Here is an 18,412-nt window from a genome sequence, read left to right as displayed (position 1 = left end):
GGTCCTTGGCATTCCCACCCCCTCACTAATGACAGGTGGCTTTGCTGGTTTCCTCTCCCTTTCTCCATCACAGCTGACAGGCTCATTACTGCCTAACTCAGCAGCGATGAAGAGCATGCAGGTATGAGGGTACCTGCCTCCAGCTGCTTCCTACAAATCCACAAGTGGTATTTATCAGGCCTGTGTCACTCTTAGCAATATGACTTGTCTCTGCTCACTTCTTCTAATTAGGCCAGTTCTGCGAAATGCCAGGGAAAGTGAGCAGATGGTTCAGTAAAGGCATACTGTCACTCCCTGTGCAGTGCAATGTCCTGAAGTATTGTCTGAGAAAGTATCTTTGTTTTCCTTTCAGCAAACCCCTGTGAGCTCCACTGTCGCCCAATAGATGGCCATTTCTCAGAGAAGATGCTTGATGCAGTCACTGATGGTACTCCTTGCTTTGAAGGAAGGCACAGCCGAGATATCTGTATTAATGGCATGTGTAAGGTATTGGGTATGTTTGCATGTTTCTTTCTCTACAACTTTATTTTACAAAGTTATGGGAAAATACTTAACAATTCTTTTTGTAGGATCAAGGCAAAGTACTCCATTTTATCACATTTTTAATGACCATGGAAGCAAGTTTATAGAAACAGCTTTCCAAGTAGACAAAAGTTGTTTACACACTTTTTAATGAATGCATTAGACTGCATGCTAATTACTTTTGGTACCTTTTAACTCCTCTCTTCTTTTCCATTATTTTAAAACATCAGTGTAAAAAAAATCTGGTTTTTTCTGATGAGATGTTTTCACAGGGGGTTGTACCTTTAGGGTTTTAATTGGTTCCACCATTGTCCATGGGTTTTTTTATGAAAATGCAGTGTAACAATACACATGTAGCAGTTCTGAACCATCTTGTGATCTTGGGATCAGACATTTGCACTGTAAAAATTACTTTAGTTTACAACATACTGAATAACACTGTACAATGAGATAACAGGCAAACAGAATATATGGCTCAGTAATTTTCTTTGTATTGAAGAATAAGTATAATGGACTGTGCATATTCTGCATGTTGGTAGTAGGTTTGTTTCCAGGATGGTGTTTGTGTGTGGCATCTGAACATCTGTACATTCTGTAACATCCACAGTCTTAACACTGGTTTTAGTGAATTTCTTATAAATAAAATGAGTACTTTACTTGTAGGAAATGTATTTACAGCTACGGTTTGTTTCTTCAAACTGAGTTTTTGTGTCTTCTACCCCCTTGAAGCCCGATAGCCTTTTTGCTTTTAACATCTTTGGAAACAAAAGCCGGACTTTGTGGCTTGTGGAAACTGCATTAGCATATCCAGTCTTGGGACTGTATATTCTACACCATTGAATCATATAAAAGTGCAACTAGCTGGGACTTCAAGAAGGCATCTGTTTTATCCCTTTGCAAATTATATTCCTATTTGATGTTTTTCATGTTCTTTTCTTAGGACTTCCAGTGATGGAAACTCCACATTCTTAATGGGTGATTCATATACCCTCCCTTTAAATTTTTTATTTTGCTAGAATGACAGGGCTTCAGAGAGCAGTAATAAAAGATTTGGTTTAAGTTTTCCTTGCAAGAGCTGCTTTGTGAAAGGGAATTACCAAAACCCTACTCAAGTCCACGCTGAAGAGATCTGCTTAGCTTACTTTGCTGAGAGCCAGAGCGGGCCTTTGAACTATGATGGTGAAAGATCTGACCTGGCTTTGAGCAGTTCAAGGCAGAATGAATCCGACCTTTAGCATTTTGAAACATGTAGTAAATCTGGCTTACCATATCAATGCTTTTGACCTTCACTTGGAAGAGGCCAGTTGCTAAACTCAGAAGATTGTCTTTGTGATATGTTAATTTTCTGATTTCCAGCTCAGTTAGGCTGGGATCAGTATGATTAATTTTAGTTTCCCTATGCTTTCCGTATTGAGCTTTGCCTGCGACTTTTAAAATTTATACATATTTTATACATAGCAAAGCTTAATTCATTAGAATTGATAGATCTAGGGTGAAAGTGAAGCTAATCTAATTGCAGTTTGTAGATCCTAGATATACATTAGCATTCTGTGGACTTGAAGGGTTTCTGAAAAATTCCCTCCAAGGTACTGGTTTTGTCACCATTTCACATCCTGACTGCTGCTTCACATCTCCTGACAAACAGATTTAATTGGAATCAGGATCACAAAATAAACAATATAACCGTACAACTACCACAAATGAGACCAAATGATGAATAGGTAACCAAAATAGCTCATATTATTGAAAGCTGTCTGAAATAGGTACCCAGCTTAACACTTGAGAAGAAGCTTTTTCATGTATTTTCGTCTAATTCACCAGTATTTTAGACCAGCTAGTTAAACACAATACATACATTGCAGGTCATGGAGAATTAGTTTAATATAATTAGCCTGGTACATCATTCTTGTAGTCTGATTGCAGAATGGTGCTAATGATGTGGAAAAGACATTCACAAACATTAGTCTATTAAAGCGCTGTTCTGGTTTTCAAAACTACATCTCAAAAAACCACTTCACATTTGTTCTGAGTACGAAAATAACACTACACTTTGGTCTGAAATTGAGCAAAAAATCAGATTACTGAGATGTTAGATCCATTGTCTGTATTTCTCACGTGTATTTGGTGTAGGGTAGCTACTTTTTATCAACTGAGGGTTCAGAGTTTTCCTAGTGGGTATGCCAAAGAAAGATAGATGGAATCATATTAAATTGAGAATTTAATCTTCTAAGTTCATCTGATTTCCGTCTGATTTTTGCAGTTTGCCATGATTTTGTTCAGAGCAATCAGAGAAACAGGTATTACTTTGGTGGCTAAATGTGGTTTGAGATGTGTCATTTCAGCTACCCGAGGTATGCTGGTTGCTTTCCTAACCATGCTGACAAAGCCATAACGTGCATCTTCAAGTGAGAAGTAACTACAGGCAGACACTAGTGCTGATTCATTTGGTCCTTGCAATTTGTCCAGTATGTCAGTCCTAATCTTCTAGAAGTGCTGCCTGCGCCTCAGTGCAGAAGGAAGGCACAACTGAGGTGTGAGTATGGTATTCCCTTAGAACTTGCCTTGTCAGTTCAAAGACAAGCTAAAATTGTTATCTCATTTGAGGGTCTGGCATATGAAATAGTTGGGTCCTCTCTCATCTTACACAGGAGAAGAGTTCTACCAAGAGGAGATCTGACAAGATCTTTCAATAATTTACTCTCAAATCATCAACCTATATTATGACTAGTTTGTTTTTTTTACTGTATTCCTCCACACTCATTTTTAATTGTCACTTTCCCCTTTTATTTATAAGATCTTTAAAGCACATAATCTGTTTGCATGTGTTTTAAATTATACATCAAAAATGCACTCTAATTCTCACTGGATCAGTCAGCTACTCCCCCAGTATTAGAAAGCAAAGACACTGCCACCAGAGTTTATTTGTTTAGCAGTGATATATACATAACAGGGACTTTTGGTTAAATACAAGCCATAGCATCATCTAAAAATGAAGGCTTGCAAGTGCATGAACTGGCATCTCTGATGTTTCTGGCAACTACTCATCTCCTGAAAAGAATTCTGATAGGCTTAAGTGACCTTCAGTCATGCAAATCTGTGACCTATTCTCTGTGATAATTCACAGTTGCTATGTTGAGAGACTGATATTTTGTTGGAGAATTACACAGCTGTGTAGTCCTAGGGAGGGAATCAGCCTTTTTCCCTTACTGAAGAGCAGATTACAGAGCTTGAATTTCTATGTAGTAGCTTTACTGCCTTTCACTATGGTTCAGCTTTCTTTTCCCATTGCTAGCCCAAGGGGACATTGATTCAGACTCATATGGACAAATTAGAGGGTAAATTAGTGACATCAGGACACATTCCTCCCCATTCAGGGCAATGTCATGGCCAATGTAAAGTGAATATCATTTCTTTATTTGAAGACCAGCGGGGGAGACAAATGGAAAAAAGACCTTATTGAAGTGCAGTGTACTATTCACATAACAGATATTCAGGCAGTACATCCAGGCCATACCCTTGAGTGACAGTAAGGACTTTTTGTGTCTGCCTCCTGCTGCCAATATGACACAAAAACCTCTCCCTCTGGAAATGGAAAAAGGGCAATATCTCTGGCTGTTTTCCCTTTAGTCACCAAGCAGCAGGAAATAAATTGTTTCTCCTTCCTGTAATGCAGCCAGGCAGTTCAGGTCATTATGTCTGCCTCTGCACTGCATGCTGTGACCTGTGTCTCAGGGGCATCAGAAAGGCTCTTGGTGAGTGGAGCAGCAGCAAAGGGCTGCATGGAGGGATGATGGTTTGTGTTGCAAATGCCATGGCACAGAGTGGTTGATGTAGCACAGCATGTTTCACTGGGAGAGGGTGCAAAAGGACGTATGTGTGTAAAAGAATTGCATCCTAATTGCTGCAGCATGGTTCAAGTTGGAATAGACCTTATATATCACGTGGTTCGAACTCCCCCTGCCATGGGCAGGGACATCTTCTGCTTCCAGGTTGCTCAGAGCTTCATCCAACCTGTCCTTGAGCACTCTCAGTGATGAGGCATCTACAAGTTCTCTGTCCAAACTGTGCCAATGCCTCACCAGAAGTAAAGAATTTCTTCCTGATATCTAATATAAACCCGCACTCTTTCAGTTTAAAGGCATTCTCCCTGTCCTATCACTACATGCTCTTGTGAGAAGTCCCTCTCCAGCTCTCTTGTAACCCTTTTAGGCACGAAAAGGCTACGCTGAGATTTCCCTAGAGCTGCCTTTTCTCCAGGCTGAAGAACCGCAACTCTCTCAGCCCATAGGAGAAGTGCTTCAGCCCTCTGATCACCTTTGTGGCCTCCTCTGGACTCGCTCCAACATGTCCATTTCTTTCTTATGTTGTGGACCCCAGAGCTGGAGGCAGTTCTCCAAGTAGGGTCTCACCAGAGCAGAAGGACAGAAACATCTCCCTCGCCCTGCTGGCCACAGTGCTTTGGATGCAGCCCAGGACAAGATTGGATTTCTGAGCTGTGAGTGTACATTGCTGGGTCATGTTGACTTTCTGAAAAATTTGAGGCATTTTTAGAAAGCATGACCCATCCATCTAGAAGAATCAGAATAATGAGGAAAGCAAACAAAAGGGAGAAGAAAGCATCTAGAAATTATTCTAATGGATGACAAAAGTAATGTGGTATTCACTGGAGTGATAAAGTAAAACATGGTCTGGAAATTAAAGTTCATGAAAATGTATTTAGAGTAAATAAAATGCTGTTTATTCTGACATATGAAAATATTGTTTTGTCATGGTTCTTCATGGCTTTGTAAGATGAGGCCCTTGTTGCTAGATATGAAAGTCTTTGCAGCACCATCAGCACCCCAGAACTAGGGAACAAAATGAAGGCACAGTGAATTGTCTGCCCTGCCACAGCAGTTTGGGTATCCCAGCAACTCAAGAATATATGGGAATATTGCATGCATAGGTAAGGCTGATATCTGATCAGATAAAAACTGTTTCAAACTGTTCTGTGAAGAGGAAAAATGCAATACAAATTTCTATGGTTATAACTGGAAAGGACAAAGGGATTCCCTTCATATCAGAGCGATGTCATATTTTGATGCCACAAATGTGTTGCTAAAACAAATGTATGGCCAAGAGGAAAAGGCCTGAGCTGATTCTGACTGAGCTGATGGAGTGCAGCTCATGCAGAGACACTAATTGGCAACCCAAAGGCTGTAAAGTGGTGCTGCCACCTCAGTTAGAACCAGTGCTGCTACAGTTCAGAACTGATTTGTTCACCCTTTGGGAATTTTTACACTACACAGTACTCAGAAGGGAAATATGCTCACTGATGTTGATTTCCAAGTGTCTGATTGACAATGTGAACTAGATAAATTATTTCTGTGTTCAGTCTCTCAAACAAACATGGATAGTAAATAAAGATGAACAGGAATCTTTTCAAGAACATACATTTTCTACCAGAAATGGGAAAAATGATATAGTTTGAAGACAAATCATTATTTTAAGATGTTCAAAAGAGGAGCTGCAAAACAGTAATTAATAATATTTTCTAATAGCAAAGCATAAAGTACAAGGGTTCCATTTCCAGATTTTCACCAGCTTTCTGTTCAATAGTGTATATGTGCATAGAAAGAAAATAAACTTCCACTTCCATGACTCTCCAGAGTAGGTGGTTTCTCCTCTAGTGTAATAATAAACCCGATAACTATGACTTTACTGTTTATAGTGAATGCATCACTTTGAGAAACAGCAACTCACCAACCTCTTTAAAGTATTAGGAAGTGTTAAATATAAACTCCAGTGCCTCTGTAGATAGCTGGGGAAGAGGCAGATCTGAACTCTTGGCAAGATAAAGAAACATCGTGTACATATAGCAGTGGTGTCTGTGTATTCTGAATACTTGATTAAATCCATCCTTGGATGAACAAGCTATGTGCTTGGAGGCAAAAATTTATTCAGCTTCTTAACATATGCTTATCTCTGTAACATTGTGTACTGCTCATAAGCATGGTCCTTGGTGCCAGGATGTGTCTGTGTGCAAGACATTACAAAACCTTCCATTTTTTGAAAGTGGCCTTCGCTGAAAGGAGAGAGAAGCTAAGGCTGCTGCAGAACATTTTGGCCTGGCTGTTGTTTTTTAGAGTAGATGTCAAATGTGCTGGCTATCTACTGGCATTAAGTAATGGATGAGTCTTTTTTTTGAATCTTCTCTAAAGTGACAAAGTGTGACACCATCTGTATCTTGAGGCCTTTCCTTGCTTCTGTTTTTTGCAGTTTCTCTAATTGTTCATTCAAACACTGGCACTTAGACAAAAGTTCAGGTATTTCTTAAGCTGAAAATGATAGAGAAATATTAGAGAATGTGGAAGCCTGTGTACCTAGATTAGTCTAACAGAGTGATTTTCCTGTCAGAAGCTTACAGATTACAGTAGCTGAGGTCCTGAAGATAAAATAAAATCAGAATCGGAAGATGTAATACCCAGATTTTCATACATCAAGAGGGTGTTAGAGAAGTTGGCAGGTATAGTACCTGAAAGCTTATTTTGAGAGAATTCATCTGAGAAAACCTTTACATACCACCAGACTTAAGGCTATTCATCTATATCACAGGCATCCAGGTATCTTAGATACTATTAACAACCATTCATTGTCAGACATTAGGTTGTGTTCTGCAATCTTACTTGGGTTTGAAGAGAGGCAGAAAAAAATCCCAAAACAAATGAAAATTTTGTTGAAGTTTAAAGACATTAGAGCACAGAATTTTTGGGTTGGGCAAGGAAGAAGTTTTTTCCTGACTAGGTATGAATAAATTTTTCTCTCACTTTATCCCTGCAGCAAGCATGAACTGGAAAATTAGTCTTTACCAGAACTTTATCTTGACCCATGCCCTGATGTTGACAAGCTTGAGAAGCAGCTGTCACGGGTATAAAAATTCATGCCTGCTGAAGAGTTTCTCTTTACCAGGGAGTTTGACTGCAGTAGAGGTTCGGCACTGTCAGATGGCCACAAAAAACTGACAGAGATTTCAATTCTGTTTACTGTATTGTATTCCTGGGAATCTGTGGATGGCTCTGTGACGTAAGAGAGTGGACACATATCCTAGATGTACTGGCCAATCCCAGATATTGAGGCCATTTGAGTGGCACATTTCTATCTCAAGTAACTGGTGACTACTGTATGTTTCATGCCATGGTGATGGTTACTGTTTGTTAGTTTGTTTTTCACATTGGTATAATACTCAAGTTTGACCTACATATAACAATCTCTACTATTAGTTTGTTTATATAGGATATATACTATTCCCCTATATATAGGATATATACTATTCCACACTTCTTAAAAGTGCAGTGATATAGCAGTTCTCAGTAATTCATTGTGGAGGCCACATTTATTCTGAAAATATTTTTCCTTCTAGACTGTTGGCTGTGATTATGAGATAAATTCCAATGCAACAGAAGACCAGTGTGGAGTTTGCCTGGGAGACGGCTCTGCTTGTCATACAGTGAAGATGATGTTTAATCAAAGTGAAGGATTTGGTAATATGGGTTCTTCTTTTAAATTCTTCCGCTGGTGAAGTCATTTCTCTACATAAAAAGGATTAAGAGCTTCTTGTTGCAAACTGAGTGATCATCTGCGTGGGAAATAATAAATGGATGTTTCAGTGAATCACGCTTCTGCCAGAAAAAATCCGTGATCTGTGCTTTTTAAGTTCACCTTTGTCTTTTAAAAAATTGTCAGAGACCAACAGGTCCTGTGCAAGTTAGGCAGATAATAATAAAATCCAAAATAGCAAGTGCATTTACAAAATGAATGTAATTTGCCATCTCAGAAAACCTGGATGTAAAGTGAGTGGTTTGAGGATTCATTTTTATGTGTCATAAAGGGGAGCCTAAGAGTAACTCTCTTCATGGTTGAGGTGGTCTGAATAAGCACGTAAAGTACTGAGCCTTTCTTCACTGACGGTGGTGAGACATTCAGGCCTTAAGCTGACTTAAGTAGGATGAGTCCGAGACATAGAGTCTGGGAGCAGGAGTGGGAGACTAAACCTGAATAAGAACTGTAGCGATGAGCTGGAAGTGGAAGAGACAGCCAGGATGAACAGCTTTGAATGGGAAACCAGGACAGGAGGGGGAGAGGTGAGAAGATGAGACACTGGAGAGCAATCTTAAAGCGAGGTTTGTGGCTGAAAAAAGAGGCTGGTGCCTTGATCTTGAGAAGTCTCAAGATCAGTAACTGGTACCGTGCTAGTGAGGAGGGAAAAATTGCACTGAGAGTGTGCCTTTGGCTGGCTTTTGGGTTTGTGGGTTTTTTTAAATAAAATAGTTCTGGTTTGCACAAGAATGATTTTTGCTACTAATTTAAAGCTAGTTTGATAAGATTTTCCAAAATTCAGGGTAAAAGTACATTAAATACTTCAGGATTTTTTTTCCATACTGTGTACTTGGGTTTGCTTTCCTTTTCTCTGTTCCCCAAAGGTGAACTGTGAAGATGCCTGAAATCCTGCAGGAGGTTGCATGTGTATGTGACACTTACTAAGGAAAATCTAGAGCTCCCTCTCTTCCAATACTACAGTAATCCTTCAACCTCTGATCTTTTACTTCTCTGAATCTAAAATTCACTCTGCCTTTGACTGTCTGTGAGTTTTTCAAGGCTATAGATGATGCGAACTTCATTTTCAAATAACAGTTTTACTGAAAAGGTCCAATACTGTAACACATGGAAGGTTAAGTGCCTCTTATTTTGTTTAAATTCATTTTGTGTTATATCTTCATTTAGTTTTTGCTTGCCTAGAGATTCAGTCAGCCTCACTGACAGATACTGGTCAGGGATACTGAGTGTTAAGTATTATCGCTTTCTTTAAATTCAGTGAAAAATGTAGATTCTGCAGATTCTCTCCCTTCTGTAGACATTGACTCCATTGCAGACAAAATAAGGGGAAAAGTGTCAGGCAAGGCAGAGGTTGGTGGGCTCTTCAAGACGATGTGTGGATCTCAATGATGTTCACAGGTGTTAAACTGGGAATAGAAAAATGTTTTTTTTGTTCACAATATATGGCTTCTTTTTGTCTCTGACAGATACTGTGGTGTTCTGTCAGATTTATAGCAGAGTGGCTGCTGAACAGTTTATGTAAACAGAAAAACTTTAGGCTCATAAATTCAGTATAAGTAACAAAACTGTACTGAAGCATGATGCCAGTCACCGGAAAAGAAGATTTTGAGGAGTTTTTCCATATTCAATGGCACAGAAAAATACAAAATCAAAGCTAATATATTCTAACTTAAATCTCTGTTCAGAGCCTAAGTCCAGCAGGGCCCTTCCTGGGTCTAATTCTGCAGCGGTATGTGTTGTCTGCAAGTTAACTAAGTCAGATTAGTGAAATGCTAGGAAAGAGTTTTAGTAATTCAGCCTTTCCTTGCAGGGCAGGGTGACCAATTTTACCTGAAGTCTTACTACCTTTTGTTCAGAAAGAAAAGTTTGAAGGTAGAGTATGTGAAAGTCAAAATCCTTGTTTTTACTGGTGGTGTTGTAATGACTGTAAAGGAGTATAACTATGTACAACAGGACATTTGCAAGGTGTGCAAGCTCCTTGGAATGACAGTAAACTGCACTGCTGGATCAGGAGAAGCACTGGAGTAGAGAAAGACTGAGGAACACGGAGCAGGGTCTTAGGACTGTGTTAATTGCAGGGAGTGTGGAGGAAATGGATGACCAATAGGGGGAATGAGGTTGTCAACATCAGACAGAGGAATCTGCCCATGGTGGAGGTGTGTCTACAAAACAAGTGGTGGTCATAGGGATGATTAATTGTCCTATCTTCACCCTTTTGCATGTGCTCACCCTAACCAGGAGACTTATCCAGATTCTATTACCTCCTGACTTGACTGGGACTGAACAGGCATATGCCATGGACTGGCTGCTATCCCAGTTTCCTTTTCATGCAATCAAAGTGCAGACAGAGATCTAGTATATTCCTAAACCTCACTCTGAACCCTGAGATGGACTCTGGACGTAGCCATGATGCAAACACTGATCTGAGAGACTGGAAGGTCTCTTTGATCCTCACTAGCAATACTGTCTCTAGACTATAAATTTTTTTTCCATTCCTGTCACACACTACAACACCTCTATTCCAATGAAAGGTTCTGTGCAGCCATACATGGACTTGCAAACCCAGTATGCCACTGGGAGCCTATGCTGTTTTCCTTGTAGTATCCTTGTGGTAGTGTCTAGAGCTTGGCATAAAGGAAAGCTGTGCCTCAGGAAGGTATACTTTAAAGAGAGAGAGGCTTGCAGATATAACAGACTGGAAAGCAAGAATGTGAGCTGTTGTGATAAGGAGAAATAGTCAGATCTGATTATCATCTGATCTGCCATGCTGTGTTAGCAGCCTGAGAAAAAACTACTTTCTCACAGCAGTGGGAAAAGAGAAACAAGCTCTTCAGTCCTTGTAGAGCTGTGCCTGCAACAATGGTTTCATGACTTTATTCGTCTGTGTTAGGAGCATATAGATTTAATTTTAATTAAAAAGGGAAGTATTAATAGCATCTGAGAGTTGCCAATTCACAGGTGTGCAGAAGCACCCACAATAGGGTTGCTCCAGGATTTAATGAGCACAGCATGTAGGTAAGACAGCTGACATTTGGACTGTTATTGAATCTTGGATCTCTAGTCCTTATCAGATGAAACCACATAACCAGGAACAATTACATAAACACCATCCACGTAATTTTTAAACAAAAATTTATTATGTTGAGTGACAAGCTCAAAAGCTTGCTGCTGATTAGCTTTGCTTTCAAAATCAGATAATGTTTATTGGTAATCAGTGAGAGGCTCTGGGAAATCAGGAGGTAATTTAGTGGTGAAAAAAAGGAAGACCAGGGAGAAGGCAGTATGATACATTGACCAAATGGTCAGACAGCTGAAATACATTTAAAATCATGTTTATGATTCAGACAAAAACAACTATGCAGAAGAGAGAAAGGATATACAGATTTTCATGTTGCAACAGACCAAAAATTTCATTTTGTTTGTTTTATACATTGTGTTTTGAACATGTTATTCTAATTACATCTGGAAAAAAAACAGCTTACTGTAAAAGGACACCAGCATTGCAAAGCCAAGCTGTCAGGATGTGGCATAATTAAGATTTTCCATGCTATGTTAATTTGGCTTAGTTGTAAGTATGCCTTCTATTCAAATCTTTAGTTACATAATCACACACTGTGTTCATAACATGTCTTCTCCGTACTGAATGAATAGAACATCTGCGAGAGTCATTAGACTTGGTTACTTACAATAGACCTAGACCACTGATTTCATGAATAATAGAAGTTATTCAGTGAGTCTCCAGATTTTGTTATTTCATTCACTCCTGAAAGATTGAAATGTTTGGATTTCCACAGTCAGTCAAGGTAGCATCCAGAAAACTCTCCCTCTTAAACATCAATCACTGGAAATCTATATACATAATTATATAATGTTAATGTAAGTAGGAAGGACCTGAAATAGACAGATCCTGTTTTGTACTGCAAGAAACGTAACTAATATTTATTACCCCACAAAAGAACTGCGAAGAAAATTCAGATGTTAAGGACTTTGGGGGCACTTATTTACGACAGCAGATTGTTCTACAACATATAAATAGTTCTGGTAGGTGGAGAACATTGATACTGAAGATTGCTTAGTATGCCCACTGTGATTTATCTCACTCATGTGAGTGAGCAATCGAAGGTGATGAACTTGTTTCAGAAGAAACGTAAACAAAGATGTGAGTCTCAGAATTTAATTCATGACCTCAATAGTGTGAAATGAGAACTGAGGAACCACTCGTGTTCCCATCTTGAAGAAACCAGCACAAAATGCACCTCACAGTTCCAGTAGACCAGCTGGTAGAGATGTCATCCATCCAATTTCTAAAGCCCAGCTAGGAGCACTAACAAGAAAGCTATCTGAGTTTGTGTTCAAATATCTATGTGAAATTCCTATTTTTACAGTTCAGTAGCAACAATAGCAGTTCCCTGTAGGGTGAGAAGCACAGACCCTGATGTCATATACTGACTGTGGTACAAACAAAATTCTGTAATAGGTGCTCTGGGTTCATTCTTGACACACAGGCTGAAAATCTTTTAACAGATAACTTCACACATGAAGAGCCTTTGTACTTCGTTATGAAAATCAGTAGTTGATAAAAATATGTTCAGTTTATAGTAGTAATTTGAGGCATTTGAATAACAGTCATTTTTTGTTGTAAGGCTATCTATGGCAAACAGCCATAGAGAAGTTAAATGACTTAAGAGAAAGTACATGGAATTATGCACATACCTGTACACTGGCTACAGATGAAAATGTTCTTTGAAAATTGAAAAAACCTTTCCCACAAGGTTTGTTTCCCAGAAGGACTGTTAACTTGCTGGAACACCTTGGCATTTCTCACTGTAGATTGCTCACACCGCAGTATGCCAGAGCCCTTGGGTGTGGTTATGGAGATGCTCATCTGTGGAGTAGATTTCCCCCGGTACAGCTCAGAAAGTCATTCACCTCCATATCCCTTCTAAATGCCACTGGCATTTCCAAAACATGGTTCCCCAATCCATACTAGAAAATCATACTATTAACAAATTGAAATACAAGCTCTGTGAGAGCACATTTGTGTATATTTTCAAACAAAACAGATGTTTTAATAGTCTTACAAGAGGTAAAATGCAATGACAATTTCGTTGTTCACCTCATGTTGAACTTTTCTTGTCTCTTAGGATATGTTGATATTGGGCTAATTCCAAAAGGTGCAAGGGGAATCAAAGTCATGGAAGTTGCAGAAGCAGGAAATTTCCTTGCTGTGCGAAGCAAAGACCCAGAAAAATACTACCTGAATGGAGGCTTTATCATCCAGTGGAATGGTGAATACAAAGTGGCAGGCACAGTATTTCAATACGACAGAATGGGGGATCTAGAAAATCTGACTGCTCCAGGACCCACCAATGAATCAATATGGATTCAGGTAACTAGGAGATCATTAGCAGCACCTGCTGGATTTGGATGGGAGTAGAATGTGCTGGGACTTTGAAAGTGAGGCTGGAAAATATATATTGGTATATAAACCGCCCTATTAGCATGCTGTCTTGTAAAAAATAGTTGAGCTGTTTTGCGGAGAAATAAACATCTTGCTTGAGTACTGTTCATCTTGCCTAAAAATGCATGTCCTGTATCATAGTCTGATGATTATTAAAGGCTAGTATAATCCTGTGCTGCCATTAGGACAGGGATCCCGTCACCTATAGTTGGTCAGTCCTTTTCCCAAACTTCCTTGCTCGTGCAAGTTGCTCTTGTACCAACTTAGAGCAACACATGGCTGTGATGAGAACCAGACCAAGGTGAAAAATAAATGATCAAAAAATGAGAGCTGATGTCAGGCTGTGAACAGAGAGAGCTAGGGAAGGCTGACAGCAGTGACAGCTTACACTGAGCAAGAAAAGCATACAGCATTACATAGATGGATTAATAGCTCATGGTAAGTGAAATTAATCCATCTAGCATACACGGAGGCTGCTTTCTTTTGTTTCTTTTATGTTGCCTTATAGATGCTAGCTTAAACATAACCAGCTTCTGTTAATTCTGAAGAAATGATTTTTATGTTGGCCCTTTGTTCTCTGAAAGTATCTCTCATGGCTTGTTTGCCCGTGTATCCACCAAGCAATTAAAAGAAATATTAGGCGTGTGATGGAAGCTACTTTCACACTTTATCTGGTGAGAAGGCACACATAATGGGTGCTCAGTCTTCACTGTTAGTACAATTGAGAGGAAGCGTAGAAGTTCATTGCTGAAGTCTTTTATCCCTTGATAGGTGATAATCATATGATGATGTTTATTTTCTCCCTTCCAGGTAAATTTCTTAAGTGGCTCTTCTCAGTTGGAATTTGCTTCTTAATTCAGAAACACTGAAAAATAATATTAAAGTGGTATCTGAATAATGTCTGTAATTTTCTGACCTAATGGTTGTTTTGTAACAGCTATTTCAGAAGGCAGGGAAATTGTCATTTATAATGGGGATAGGCAATAGGCTCTTAATCAGCAGCATATGGATGCTTTGGATGGACTTTACATTATCTTTTCTTACAGTCAATAGGTTACAAATTATGCTAGCCCACTTATTCCCACTTGTGCTTGCAAAAGTGCATGGCAAACAACTGTGTCTTTGAAAGATACCTGTCAACATAGAGATGGAAATTCTGCTTCTCTGAACTGGTAGTAGGTTCCAAAATGGGCTGATTTAATTCCTTCAGTTTCACAATTTGAAAGCTTTTGGCCAGTGGATTATTAATTAGATAATTAATAAGCCATACACTTTCCAGCTACTTTTTCAAGAAACTAACCCTGGAATCAAGTATGAATACACTGTACGTAAAGAAGAAAGTAATGAGAATGAGATTGGAGAGCCAGAGTATTTTTGGCAATATGGAGAATGGACGGCCTGCAGTGTTACCTGTGGAAGAGGTAATTCCTCATTTCCTTTTTCTACAACTGTTTGTCTTCACTAGTGGCAAATCTCATCTATAAGTTATCCAAACATAATCCTCAAAGAGGTAAGGTTCTTTAATCTGCATGTGGTGGGAAATCAGATCACACAGTTACAAAAATAATATGAGGAAAAACTTGTTTACTTTGAGCATGACAGAGCACTGGAACAGGTTTCCCAAAAAGGCCGTGAAGTTTCTTTCTCAAAAACCTGACTGGCCATGAATCTGAGCTAGCTGGCCCTCCTAAGCAGCATGCTGGTGCACTAATAGAACAGGTTTATGCCCAGGTAATCAAAGCACAAACACATTAGGAATAATAAGCTTTACTGCATTAAAAAAAAAGGGCATAGCAACAGGAAAGGTGTATTTGGAAAATGTTAGCTCTCCATCATTATGGCATTTGGAAATGCTAAAGTCTTGCTGCACTTAGCAGGGAATATGGGCATGGTAGAGTCTGTTTGCCTAGAACCAAATTACCTCACATGGCTACACATTATTGTGGTGTGATCCTGCTGAGTTCAGTTCAGGACCAGGAGGCAAAGTAAGAGCAGAATTGAATGTTGCCAGTGTTGCTGGATTAAACAACACTTCTCTGACTTCTGACTTTGAATGATGAGATTGATTTTATCTGAGTGTTCACTCTGTTTAGATTCAAAATTTATTTCTGTTGTACCAAATCGCTGGCATTTGAAGTGTTTTGCAAGGTTTGTATGATGAAAGTGTATTGAAGTAGGCAGGTTCCTCTTCTGCTATGGATGTGCTGCATGACAAGTCCTATTGAAGACAAGCCTACAGATAGACAAAAAAGGAAAGCTGTATTTAATTAGCCTAAGGTTAGTAGTAAATAATCTTCAAGGATTATTGCAGTTATCATTTGGTAAACAGTAAACCAATAGTTTTTCAAGATAAAAGGAAGGGCCAAGAAAGCTGAACTGTTTAACTGACTTTGATAGCCGCAGTCAGTGGGAGAAATGAATCCTTACTGAGACTTCTGTTCTCCTGGCAAACATGAACCTGCCAAAGGCTTGGCATAGGTCCTTTCTTCACCACTGGTCAACAACATAGCAGTAAATCCGAGGGCACTTTGGCCTTTCTCAGTTATAGAGATCAGGAAAATGCCAATAAATGCGTTGTGGAGCTGAGAAAGTGAAGCTGCATTAGGGAATGACAAGTTGGACTACAGGTGGGGGAATAGGCTGATGCAGAAAAGTTTCATCTGTCCTAAGAGAAGAAATACAGTTTTAGCCCAATGATACACCTGCTTATCCATGGTAAATGTATTTGGGAAAAGTCCAGGTGATGACTAATGAATGATGAATTATGACTTTGTAGAGTGAAGCTATCTCTTCACAGAATGAACCCAGGACAGCTCCATAAAGATATTTTTCCACAAGATTCCTGGCCTCAAGGCAGCACCATGCCATGCCCTGATGCACATCCTTTTCCGGCTCTATCGCAGTGGAGAAACAGAAGATCCATGTCTTCCTTCATTGCCCTTATATTCCCCCATCTTTTGTAGTAAAATCATAAGCTCTGCTCAGTCCTCAGTCCAGTGCGGGTTGGGCCTCTTCCTGCCATTTCCTTTATGCAGAAAGGAATTACTTTGCAGTCAGACTCCGTGCACACCAGACAGTGTCCTGCAACTGCTGCACCCTCTGGCCGAGAGCTTGTCGCTCCAGAGCCTGCTCTCAAGATAGCAACTAGAGCCCATAAGCTTTCTTATAGCCAGATTAATTTAAGTGTGTCACTGAGGTTTTTTGCTAGGGCAACTACCTATTATTCTTTCTTTACAGAATCACAGAATGCGTAAGGGTTGAATTGCAGGTATTAATCCTTCCTCCTTGCCTAAAGGCTTTAGTCATATTTCTTAGAACTAGCTTCAAGTGGCATTAGACGTAACAAGAGGCATAACACAGCACAGCTGCAACAAAGGGAGGATATTAGGCGACATCAACAATTTACTTCTCCGTAGATAGCATCAGTAATTGGCAAATTTTCAAAGCTCTGCAAAAGGACTTAACTATAAGATTTGTTCAGGGGTTAATTGTTATGTGCCCTCTAAATCCTTCACAACTGCTATCAAGGCAGCTTTGCAAAATTATCACCAGGTGTTCCTGAACTGAAATGTGGTATTCAACTTGTAGTATTGGTTTTAGAAAACAAAGGTCACTATATTTCCGTTTACTGTTATGGGCCTGAGTTTTGGAACACTGTGAATGTAAAGATTGGCTCTTGTGTTCTGCACATTACTTGTGCATGCACAGAATGTAATTTGTTCATTCAAATATAAAGTGAACTCCTTGCAGAGTATCTGATTTAAATGGACAACTGAGACAATTACATGTTTAAATGAGTTCTATGATCAAATGTGCTCTTTTGCATATACCTTTTATACACTTGCTTCTGGTCCTCTATTTCTGTTGTGTTCAGCCTTTATTTTGCCCAAACTGAGAGCTGTGTAGCCAACAGATTTCTAATCTCTGTTTCAAAATCCTTCCACAACTAAATGACTTTAAACAGGCACCTTTCTTTGCAAACCAAGTGGGAAATCAATAGCTGAGAAGGTTAAGCTCACACCTGAAAAGTTCTGCATGAGGGATGAAGTATCACAGAGAGTAGAAGTAATCTCTGAGCAGGTTTAGTGAAATGAAGGTTATTCTTTGATCTATTATTGTCATTCTCAATTTCTCTTTTTTTTAACCAGAAATATTTGTAGGTTTTTTTTTTCCACAGAGCTGAGATAGTTCACGTCAGTGTGAACTAATTAGCACTGAGGTCAGAGAGAAGGAAAAGTGGTGAAGGGAGGAAAACAGCTAACTCTCACAGCCTTATAGAAATGGTGTTTAGGTTTCAAATTTTACTGAGGTTTAAGTAGATTTAGAATTTTTAATCTGTGACTTATATGGGATATTACCCATTTAAGTTATGTACTTGTGTAAACACTTGTTAGGGTAGGATCAGTGTGGAGTGACTAGTTTTCTACTTCTGCAGTGTTTTCTAGTTCAACTTGCTCAACCTGATAAAAGCAACTGCTCCATTATCTCATTACACGTATATACCTACATACATATGTGTATTGATATATACGTATAGAATTCACTCCAGCTTTGGAGCTGAACATCCAAACATTTTGAAACTACAGTGGGAGTTCACATAACTTCCATAATACAAATTGCTTGTGTGAATAAATTAGTTTGTTGATGTCAGTGATCTGCAGTTGTTTTATGAGAATGTACAGCTTCAAAGCAAAACTTTTGCAAAGGTTTATGGTGGTTTTGAAGTGAATTACAGCATCTGAAATAACACAAAACATTTATCAAAGCAAAAGATTTCTTCTTATTTGTGTTTGCAGCAGCAGCATATCATGATTTTGAAAGGGACAGAAACATATT

The 18,412-nt window shown here is 39.1% G+C and overlaps 1 protein-coding gene across 1 annotated transcript in view; it reads left to right on the top strand.

Moving 5' to 3' along the window:
• ADAMTS12 (ADAM metallopeptidase with thrombospondin type 1 motif 12) overlaps positions 1 to 18,412 on the top strand; it is a 144,670-nt gene that overhangs the window by 97,042 nt on the left and 29,216 nt on the right. The window contains exons 13-16 of the mRNA XM_027634663.1: positions 353 to 486; positions 7,922 to 8,042; positions 13,260 to 13,504; positions 14,856 to 14,997. Coding sequence (XP_027490464.1) covers positions 353 to 486; positions 7,922 to 8,042; positions 13,260 to 13,504; positions 14,856 to 14,997 — 642 coding nt within the window. The remainder of the gene's footprint in view (positions 1 to 352; positions 487 to 7,921; positions 8,043 to 13,259; positions 13,505 to 14,855; positions 14,998 to 18,412) is intronic.

Source organism: Corapipo altera, unplaced genomic scaffold (genome assembly GCF_003945725.1).
Source record: "Corapipo altera isolate COAL_440 unplaced genomic scaffold, ASM394572v1 61411, whole genome shotgun sequence".
Classification (NCBI taxonomy): Eukaryota; Metazoa; Chordata; class Aves; order Passeriformes; family Pipridae; genus Corapipo; species Corapipo altera.
Note: the sequence above shows the minus strand (reverse complement) of the source record. Positions and strands in the feature narration are given on the sequence as shown.